An 11,365-nucleotide genomic window follows, 5' to 3' on the forward strand; every position below is an offset into this window, starting at 1 on the left:
TTGATCTGCTGAGATATAAACCGGGTATCGATGTGGATGCCCTGACAATATAATGGCGTACTATGCTGTGCCCACTAGTGAGCTTCGGTCAATACAACATAATGAGTCCGTTAAATGCATGGGCGGATTCTCTAACTACTTTCCGCTTACATTCCAAATTTCTATAATACATAACCTACAACGTGACATGAACGTTCAATAAACACCAACTTATCCCACAGCGAAAATCAATTTAACCTATTGTCCGAAAAATATGATTGGTTAAGGAATTTAATAATGGACACACAAGTGTTTTTCTCAACTATCAAGTTAAAAGCCATGTTGTGCTAAACACTTGATTTATAAAGAAAGCATTGATCGTTTTTCATTAAAATGAACAAATGCGCTTACTATGCGGATATTTTGTATCTTTTGATAATCACATTCCTTATAATGTAATACTATATGATGAGGTTTTAAATATTACAAATTCCATTGTGCCTTTATCTATTTGAAGTAACAATCTGCTGAACTAAGTACTGCGTACACAGATACAATCCTGGGCCCTATGGGACCCGGTAGTTGACACAAGTTCTAAACACTTCGTACACGAGTACCGAGCCTCGTCAGCTTTTAACATCACATTTGTGTTTTGATATCGATATTACAATTGTCATGTATGAACAAACAACAACAGTGCCATAACCTTTACTATTGAGTTAATAGTTACCCACACACAAACTACGTCGCAGAAATAAGGGCAAAACATATGCAGAGGCAGATTTTCTGTATTCTATTTATAAAGCTGACGATACTTTAATTACAGGGTCTCGGATAGTGCCAGTCCCTATCTCTGAGGCATTGTTGGTTGACCTGAGCGGGAGAGCACATGTCAACATAAAAGCTTACAATGATTGTAACAAAAAATTCATGAAGATTAAAAATACCGTAAATCTCAACTTAAAATATTTTCAGCTAGTCTGACTTAGTCTAATGTGTTAGTCAGTCAGAAATCCGTACACTCTCGCTATGTTGTCATTGTTGATTTTGCTGTAAAAGGAGTGTTAATTGTAACATATTTAAAAGCGTTATGAGTAATTTGTATACCGAGTTATATCCTGATTGATATATTCACGTCTAGGTGCTCGATTGGAGCAGGAGAGAAGACAAGCGACGGCAGCTCTTGGTGGTGAACCAGAGCTTCCTCCTCCCCTGCCACCACGGCCAGGACGCACCAATAAAGTGTATCCGAACAAACCCATAATACATCCAAAGGTGAAGATGAAGCCACTGGACTGGTCGAGGATCATTGTTAAAGATGCAGGTATGTAAACATATTAAATGACCAAGAAGGAATAAAAAATTCTATACTGCTAGTAGATTTACTTCTTCTAGGCATCTAGGCAATTTGTCCACAATTCTATGTATTTTCATACCACCAGAGATTTTGTCATTATTAGAAATATCAACAGATTTCTAACGTTTTTTATTCAAAAGTTATTGTTGTTTTGTACATGGTTTTGTAGTGTTTTAGTATACTTCCGTATCAAGGGATATTCGTTTTTTGACATACCAGTCAGCAGCAATGTCGTAGTTATTTACCTTTCAAACTTTTCTCTTTGTATCTTCTATGTCTAACCTAACTGATAAATGTCTATTAATAAGTGTGATACTCTTCTCGCGGACAGGTGAAGGGACATCCTCTACAATATGGCACACGATGGTCGAGCCGAAGCTCGAGGCGGAGGAAGCTGAAAGGTAAATATTACACTGTGGGATACTTAAGTACGTACTACAGAAACAAACAATTCGTTAAAGGACAAAATTAGAAAAAGAAAAAGAAAAAGAAATAATAATAGAATAAATAAATAGAAAAATAAAATAAAACGGAATCTAAAGATGACATTTTAGCATCAGGTGCAACTCTGACGGCAGCAGTCCATCAAGACTGGGAATTCACAGAAATTATTCTTAAACATAATGTACATGTAAATCATGAATAAGCAACGCAATTATGAAACTAAACGATTTTATCATGGTTTATGTAATATTTATTTTCATCTTGTTTCCTGTTTACAGGTTGTTCCAGAACGCGGAGAGTGCTGAAGTTAAATCTTTGTACGATGACATAGCACGAGTAAGGGGCAAGACGAAACAACAGGTGAGCTATAAACAGAATCATTTATAGTCTAATCCTCACTGATAGTTATCGACTCCTTAACACAAAATATGAAAAAAAACGAGGAAATGAATATATACTACAACCTCAAAACCTTCACAATTGTTTTTAAAGGAAGTTTTCGTATAGCCTGGATTTCCATTAGACAGCTGATTTAAAACATTAACGATAATTAACAATGTATGATATATTGGGATGTGTTGGATTGTTCTATAAAGTGATTTAATTCTGAATGAATTTATTTTTGTTCGCACTTTACTTCCTGTAAACATTTACCTAAACCTAGTATACGTGGGTTGAATGTTTTAATGAGATATCACTATAAAAAGGGCAAGACTTTCTCTGCTTCAAGGAGACACAATGCTAACAGGACGTTAAACATTATACACATAAACGTTGGGTAAGTATAACTATGGAAAGAAACAGTGAAGTAGGTTTAAAACACATCGTTGTTATTTACAGCTGGTGACGTTGTTGGACGTGGAGAAATCCCGGCGAGCTGTCTATACTATGAAGTCACTGCCGTGCTCAATGAATGATGTTATCAGTGTTGTAACTTCACTGGAAACCAAACAAATCAATTCAGACAGGTATGATCTACTTATGAAAATAATATTCTTAAAGAAGGAAATTATAACTATAATCTGGAAAATTAGTTTTACTAATAAGCATTTTTGTTTACTGATTATTTAATCACGTTTAAGCTAATCACTATTAATTGATATTCATTTATTTTTCAGATTCGCAGAATTGCTCGAACTCATTGGTGGGGGAAATGAAATAGAAAAAGTCCAGTTCCATGTTAGACGGAAAACATCAGGTAAATAGACACCTTTAATTTGGAAATAACATAAAATTGAACTTTGTAATATCAGAATAACTGGTGCATAAGTAAATAATTAAAATACATTGTTTGGATATTTGAGATATGATTACATTTTTGTTATAGCGTCTCTCGATTATCCCGAGTATATGCTGTACGAGATGTCCAAAGTGAGTCACTGTAAGGAACGGATGGACTTCCTCAGGTTTAGATACAGGGTACAGTGGCATTTGTTTGAAACAGGTAAGTCAGTGTTCATAGGGTTACACACTTAAACGGACAATAATAGCTAGTTATAACAAGGTTGGCAGTAATTCCGCAATTCAATATGAGTTCTCCAGATTTGACCGGATTTTGATTTTGCTGCAATTTTGTCTGATCCTTTTTTCACTGTACAAGATTTTATAGGTGTTTCAGAGATAAAAATGGAATGTTTTTAATCTATGATTTTCTGAATGATGTTGTTTCAGAAAGTATTTATTTGGTGAAGATGTTATTTACTTTGTTCATTTCAGAACAACAACTAAAAGAACTTCACACGGCATGCGAAGAGGTATCCAACAGGTAAGACTCGCGACAGGAGTATTTTAAGGGAAATTGAGTTGCTTCCCTTTTACTTGTGGCTTCTGATTGTATTAAACCTTTTTTTGTGCATTTCAAAATCGACAAAAATTTCGTATATTCAAAACCTAAATACTTCTTTATCTTTTCTTTTTCTGTACATTTGATTCTTTTGCAAAATTTGAAAACATAAATCTTTTTTATCAATCTTTCATCAAATGACAAATGATGTCTGCCTCTCGTTTCCTACGCGTCATGTGACATCAGTCCAGTCTTTGTTACAGTACCGCACTCAAAAACTTGCTGCAATCCCTGCTTGCTGTGGGTAACTACCTAAACGGTGGAACAGAAAATGGTCAGGCGGATGGATTTGGTTTAGAAGTCATGAACCGACTCAAGGAAGTTCAGGACAGAGTAAGTTGTTAAGAGGACATGTTGGAAAACCATACGATAAGTTTGTAATTGATCTGGAGTCAAACGTTTGTTCTTCATAAGCAAGTATTTCATACAATATATTCTCAAAAATATTTAAACATTGATGTCACTATTTTTTAATTTTATTCGCGTAGCGGATTCTCACAAAAGTTTGCAAACAATTTTTCTTTTCATACCCCGATAAAATTGTGACGTCACGATAACGTCGGGGTTTCGCGCCATTCTCGGATTTTTTTTTCATAGTGGTATGCAAAAAAAATATTGGCCAATCAGAAAGCCAGATTTGGTATGAAAACAAAGAAAGATTAATTATTAGAATATGATGGATCGAGATGGATATTGTAATGTCTCCACTGCTCAACATCTTTGCTGTAAGCATGTTTTAGTGGTATGCTTATATATAATGTAAAATATGTCGTCTCTCAGCACTGGTGAAATTATGATTTCATCTTTTTCTATAAAATATAATTTCACATGTTACTTGTGTGAACGAGTGGTACTAACATTCTTTTCCCCCGTACAGGACGCCAAAGGCAACCTACTAGAGTTTGTTCTTAAGTTATACTGCCAATGTTACGAAGTGGAAATCGAGCTGGGATGTCCAACAAAGTTCCGTCTTCCAGAACCTTCAAACATGCGCCATGCCGCTCAGGTAAATATACAATACGTTATAAATTAAATATTATAAACATACTTCTAATAAAACAAATCTCTCCATCCAAATGCATTGTGTCCGACATAAATAACAACTAAATAACATATTTGTTCAAATAACACTTTTAGTGAAGGTATCTAAATATGTTCAATAGTTTTAGTGTTATAGAAATATATGCAAGCATTAATCAGTTAGTACATGTATATTTAAGTGACCAGAATTGTTTGAGAATCCATCCTTTCTCATATTATCATATTTCAGGTTTCGTTTGAAAACATCAATGAAGCTTTATCTAATATAAAGGCTGAAGTCAGGAGTACGAGAGAGAAGGTAAAACTAGCATATGGCTTAGAATTACAAGAAAGATGGTAAAGCTGTGTGCCCTTTAGACTTAATCATCTTCTGTTTTTATGCAAGTTATATATTCTATATCAGTCATCACTGAATAAGTCGAAAGCCAACTCATTTCAAAGAGCAAAGTAATGAAAATATATTATCATCATAATTGGCTATAATTATGCTGCTGTGTTCCTCTTTGGCCTATATAGTTGTGGTGGAGTGATGACCTATATATCATTTCTTGGTTATTCTTGTTTAAGTTCCTAGTCATGTCTACAAAAGATGGCATGGATCCCAGGGATAATCTATGGACCACTACCGAAAACTTCATGACTTGTGGTAGGTTATGTTAGGATGAAACTGACTACATATTCAGTATTCAGCTTTGTTTGATATCCAACAAGTTTTCATTGACTAAGTTTGGGTTCTCATCTTGTCAAGCATAGCATTGTCATTTTAGTAAGTTTCCTAATACCTCATAATGTTAACGATAAAATAGTTCCCATATATTATACTTTTGATGTAACAATATAAATGTTTTAGAGTTCTACAGTGATAAACGTTTTTAATATATTTGACAACCTATAAGATAGATACCCAATCAAATATTAGTGAGAAAGAATCTACAAGGGGAAATAATACACTGATCATACCTAAATTTCTTTGTCCAGCGTTGGAGATCATTCTGGAAGAGGAGAGACTTCTTCAGGACACACGGTCATATTTCCGGCGAACAACTGCCTACTTCTTACTGGATCCAGATACGGTAAGAACAATTCTAGAATAATACTATTAATTTTGTCTCCTAGGATATAGAGATGTCAAATATTTAGATTTCTGATATTCAGATATTGACAGTCTATTAGCCGATGTCATTTTAATTTTCTAAGTTTCCTGATAAACCTGTATATATTTATAAAATTACTTAGTTGAGTACTATATATTTTATACAATTAATTTGCAGATTACACCACAGGAATTCTTTCAGTTATGGGCTACATTTTTACACGACTGCAAATACTACTGGAAACTGGCTCATCGCAAACTAGGCAAGGAACGTTTCGAGATTGACTTCAAACACAGGGCACAACTGGTAAGACACAGTTACAGTGCGTCAGCAACAACTGCTCATAAAGTTATTTTTCACGTCTCTATTCACACTCTTGCTTTCATTTTTGCACAACAAAATAACATCAGACATGAGGTTATAAAAGATATGAAATATCAAGAACGTACCGAGATGTACTTCATGTTTTGTTGAAATTAATTTTCATTACTTTCTTAAAGGGACAATTCGGTCTAAGAACACATTAAAATTTGCACATATTTCGGAAACAAACCAGTTCTAATGGAAATTAGATTAGTTGGTTTAACTGTGATATGTCAGAAAAGCCCACTGTAATCAAATGTATGTGAAAAGTTCAATCGCCATTACGAATAGCCTTCTATGCCGAACCCTTACCCTTGCCTGTGTAGTAAAGAATTTTTTATCTTGAACTACTCAAAACGCTGTTACAGTTGTGTTAACATTATTAGATGCATGTTTCTTGTCTAAAAATATTTTCATCAACTCCTCAGTGTTTATGTATTGCATTTGTTTAACGTTTATTTGTTTGACTCGGGCAAGGGTACTGCGTACATGTTGTACCTGCTTAATCGTATTGATCAACGAATTGGAATTTCAATAGTATTAATCAAAATAATTAATAATGTTGTGGAATTTGTCATTATTTCATGTATTATGTTTCATAAGGAATGTGGAACAATACATTTATGTCATATTTTGCTTCGTGGTTTTGTAACGAATTAGCCTCACTGAATTGTCCCTTTAACATTTGTTTGCCTTTCTTTAAAGGTGGCAATGTTTGGACACAAGTTTATGGATACAGTCCAAAATCCCCCGGCAGCACGTCGAACTGCAAACATACAGAAGGAACGACCAAACGCAACTGATGTCAGTGTTCCAAGCCAGGTGGTTCAGATGAACGGGTACCCCGACAGTACAGACAAAGGTGTAGCGCCAAAGGATGTGTCAACAACCTACAAATCACATTTAAACGCTCTTCAGGAATCTCATTCACCTAAACAACTCACTTGTGAGCCTCCTTCCTCTGGTCTTCACAAGCCTCTTCCTAAAGCAGCCTCAACTACCTCCGTTCCTTCAGAAAATGGAATGCCCAGTGCAAACAACTACGAGAATCATGAGGATATTGAAAGAGCTGTGGCTGAGTCTCGGTCGGGAACTTCTCAATCCGATACGCTGGAGTGGGCAGGGAAAAAGAACGATAAACAGCAGTTTAATTTTGTGTCCTGGCTCAAACGAGAGCCTAATAAACATAACAATACGCCAGAGAATAAAACCAACGCTGACACTCCACATCAGGCACCAGAGCGACATCCAGTCACTACACAAAACTCTACCTCCTTTTCAAAATTCAAAAACTCTGTTGTGCAGAAATTTACACATTCGCCCTCAAGCAAGCGAACAGCCGAAGTTGCGGGCTTACAGGAGAATAGAGATATACCACATGGTTCACCAATGACATCACTGCCATCATATATGCCATTACGAGTGGTAGTGTCTGAAAATGAAATAAGTCCCTATGTTACGAGTATGGGAAGAGACAGCAGGCCTGCAGCAACTCGTTATCACGAATCTCAAAAATACGCAACACAACCAGGAGGTAGTTCTTCACGCGACTATCGCACGAACTCAGCGGATCGTAGGAATGTGCACGATACTCGTATCATGACGACTGGAGGGTGTAAAGGACGCACAGGTTCAAACGTATCAACGGAGTATGCCGGACTATACCACACACCTCCCTTCCATGCTCCTGTTGACAAGGATGGCTATTCATCGCCAAATGTAGTTGCTAACAACTTTGAAAAAAGTGATATAAACAACAATACAACCCCAAAAAATGCCAACCGTGAACCTGTTGCGAATGGCGTGGTGAGGACACGTGCGCCCCTTCTACTAGGCAGTAATGTCAGTATATCGGACGCTTACCAATCAAACGACAGGGATGGCCTTCCGACGAGGCATCCCATATTTGAACAAGGTGCAAGTCGCAGGATTGATAAATCTACACATTTATTTCAACACGCACCAACTAGTGTTCCTTCATATAGTGCAAAACGCGTTCATAATTATGAAAACCAAGGACGATTAGAAACTGGTCTTGCCGTTAAACAAAGGGCCGATCCTGTTGCATTTCCTCCAACAACGGTCACGCCATCGTCACAAGGACCTATGACATCACACATGAACACTTTCCCTTTAACAAGTAGATCGAGTGGCCTTCCTACCAATTCACAAAGCTTTCCAAGCAGCACACAAAGCACTCCGGCCAAAAACCCCACGGTTCACCATCGCGTTCACGAAACTCCAATCGTACAAGAAAATACTCCGGTTTCTAGTTCTAGACAACCGCCGGCTAAACCATCGAGGAATTTACAACTGAACTTTGGTCAAGATAATCGAAGAGACGAGAAAAAATTGGCAGCATCTCTTGATAGGTTGGATAGGAATGGACATTCTGTGCCTTCAATATCTACCCTTATTAATCGCTTTGAGAAAAAACAAAATTTGCTCGAAGCCGTCAATAACGAAGAGAAATTATTAGCTAGTGATGTAGCAAAGACACTCACAATGACTTCGACACCAGTAATCTACAAGGGTCCTCCCGAACTAGACCCGGATGAAAATGAGCCCCCTCCTGTGCCACCAAGATCTGACCATAGTTTCCAAGACAACTACCCATCTGATAGTCTAGATAGTCGGTCGTCCCGAGGACACGGTCGAAAGGTTGTTAATGTACCAGATAGTCAGACTAAGACTAATTATGATTTAAATATCGCTCAAAAGTATTCTTTTGGAGACACAAACCCTGCCACACCCCTCAGCACGAAATCAAACCATGTGAGACAGGAAACAGGACTGAGTGATCAGGACGATGGCTATAGGGAGCGTTTAAGGAAAGCTGCTGCTAGTAGCACAGTGTTTGAGAGGCACAATAAACACCTCACACCTCAGTACCACAAACAAAACTATCCAGTGCAGTTCAGCACGCCTCAGTACAATCGCCAAAACAGTCAACCAACGTCAGTGAACTCGTCACAGGCATACAGCCGACAGAGTAGTACAACTCAATCACAGGCTTCATCACAGCCGGAAAGAATGGCTCCACAAAACGCAAGAAGTAATGGCTCACAACTGCAACCATCGAGGACAAACGGAAACGTTCTCACTGTAACAAACAAACTAGGGTTAAATAACAGTCAATATCAAAATAATCACGAGCCCTCTACCCCGTCACAACCGCAGCAGTTTTCTAAAGATAATACTCTACAGCAGAGGGGAGACCTTGAGGGACGCGTACCAACGAGTGCTATGGCCGTCGTGTCTCCTACATTACATCATCATGGAAATGTGACATTCATGGAAATATAACCTACTAATAAATTTTAATTACACTGTTGATTTCATGTGATGAAAGAGTGAAGTTCATAATTTCATTGAGATATGAATCAATTCTACTTCAACTTTTATAAAGGTCTGTGTTTAGATATGTTTTAACACCGTACTTTCACTTATCAAACACAAGATATTGCCAAAATAATCAGACAATGCCTTGCGATAAAACGACCGGTGTGATTTTTTATTCTGAAGGAAGTGTTATATTCTTTAGAGGCAATTGTCAACTTACACGACCTTCTTTGTTAAAAAATATCAAGAAGAAATATTTTAGCATATAATTTGGTATACATCACTGAATCATATCAAAGCCAGTAATACAACTTGTTTTGCAAGATATGTATTTAAGAAAAACACTTGAAGTAACCCGTAAATAAGATATATGGGGACTCATTCGTTTTAATATATAATTATTAACTTATTAAACACATTGCTGTTCTTGTATTAATTTTCGCCATTTCGATACAAGGCTTTTGTAGTGTGTTAATAATCTAGTCAATATGTTGTTGAGTTTACATTGTGTACCCTAAGGACTGTATAAAGATGTTGTACGATGATATTAACGATAAGAGATATTGATTGAACCTTCTCACAGCGGTTAGTACAATATCATGCAAATGGTGATATCTACTAAATGATATTATTATTTATTGAAGTTTATTTCCTGGAATGCTTGATAATAAATGCTAATGTTTACATGCACATTAAAGATCGATCAATCAACCAACAAATACACCAGTTAAGATTCTAAAATGTAGAGTACCGTCACGTTGTAGAATATCAATTTCCAAACATTAAAAAATCAAGTGCTTCACGAGATAAATTTTAGAAACATGTGTAAAATGATTTTGATTCGTCGTTGTATTAGAATATGGTTGTTGTTGCATGGTTAGTAAAACTTTTGATAGACACTATTGTTTATTTGGCGGGTCCGCTCAGTGCCTTTCAAATGATAACAGCAATCGTGCTGTAATATATGTAATGAATGCCATTACTACTCTTCTATTCTTGGTGTGAACTTAAATTACCACCATTATTGAAGACTCATTAATGCTTACTCCCCTTATCATAGGTTAATATCAGTCTTTTGTGTAAACTTACAAACACACTTACGGTCCCTTTGTCCAAGCGATGTTGTATGTTTTTATATTAACTTTTGTATTAAATTTTGTCCAAAGGACGTGCTTATCAAGAAAACATGACGAAGCAGCATTTTCATTTTGTCATATTTTTATAGTTTATTAATGAACAACATTAATACAGCAAACCTTAACATTGTATGTCGCTATTGTTCTTATTTCCAAGGTTATTGTCCATGGTAACATACAAATTCAATTTGACAATTTTTTATTGGTTCTAATGTCTTTCCATATAACAGAGTTACCTCTCTACGGGTAGGTATCCATTGTGACGTCATTATTTTGTGAGCGAAATTCACGTCGTTTTCTCTGACAATTGTGACGTTACGCTCGCAAACACATGACGGCACATCAAGAGCTGCCCTCAAGGAAAGACAACTCTGTAATATGCAATAGATAAAATGATCAAATAGATAAATTGCAGTAAAAAATTTTCTTATCATATCCTTATTATTAACTTTCATAATAATAGAACGAATATACGTACCCGGCCTACTATACCTTTCGGCCGGGTACGAATTGGTCCATATGTGTCGTAGTGGAGCACTGCCTCCAAAAATCACTCGGGCATATTTTTCTATACTCTTTTGTAGGTTTCTAATTATTTTATGCGTGTACCTGCATTTACATATTATTTTTGTCCAAAACAAACATAACTACCATTCTTAATATCTACCGTACTGCTCACAAGACGTCAAATTCACAATTTGTGGACTTGCCGTATAAATTCCTTTCAGAAAGACCTTCATATGTATTATGTAAAAAAATAATGCCT

The 11,365-nt window shown here is 36.3% G+C and overlaps 1 protein-coding gene across 6 annotated transcripts in view; it reads left to right on the forward strand.

The window, feature by feature from the left end:
- LOC138315971 (formin-J-like) overlaps nucleotides 1–10,729 on the forward strand; it is a 45,363-nt gene extending 34,634 nt beyond the window's left edge. For all 6 annotated transcript variants that reach the window (XM_069257407.1, XM_069257405.1, XM_069257410.1 and 3 more), the window contains 14 exons: nucleotides 1,121–1,303; nucleotides 1,668–1,737; nucleotides 2,059–2,140; nucleotides 2,621–2,748; nucleotides 2,899–2,978; nucleotides 3,108–3,224; nucleotides 3,497–3,545; nucleotides 3,827–3,956; nucleotides 4,501–4,629; nucleotides 4,894–4,962; nucleotides 5,232–5,310; nucleotides 5,643–5,737; nucleotides 5,936–6,064; nucleotides 6,827–10,729. In XM_069257407.1, the coding sequence (XP_069113508.1) occupies nucleotides 1,121–1,303; nucleotides 1,668–1,737; nucleotides 2,059–2,140; nucleotides 2,621–2,748; nucleotides 2,899–2,978; nucleotides 3,108–3,224; nucleotides 3,497–3,545; nucleotides 3,827–3,956; nucleotides 4,501–4,629; nucleotides 4,894–4,962; nucleotides 5,232–5,310; nucleotides 5,643–5,737; nucleotides 5,936–6,064; nucleotides 6,827–9,427 (3,941 nt within the window). In that variant the 3' untranslated portion in view covers nucleotides 9,428–10,729. The remainder of the gene's footprint in view (nucleotides 1–1,120; nucleotides 1,304–1,667; nucleotides 1,738–2,058; nucleotides 2,141–2,620; nucleotides 2,749–2,898; nucleotides 2,979–3,107; nucleotides 3,225–3,496; nucleotides 3,546–3,826; nucleotides 3,957–4,500; nucleotides 4,630–4,893; nucleotides 4,963–5,231; nucleotides 5,311–5,642; nucleotides 5,738–5,935; nucleotides 6,065–6,826) is intronic.
- The last annotated feature ends 636 nt before the right edge of the window (nucleotides 10,730–11,365 follow it).

This window comes from Argopecten irradians, chromosome 2 (assembly GCF_041381155.1).
Source record: "Argopecten irradians isolate NY chromosome 2, Ai_NY, whole genome shotgun sequence".
NCBI lineage: Eukaryota > Metazoa > Mollusca > Bivalvia > Pectinida > Pectinidae > Argopecten > Argopecten irradians.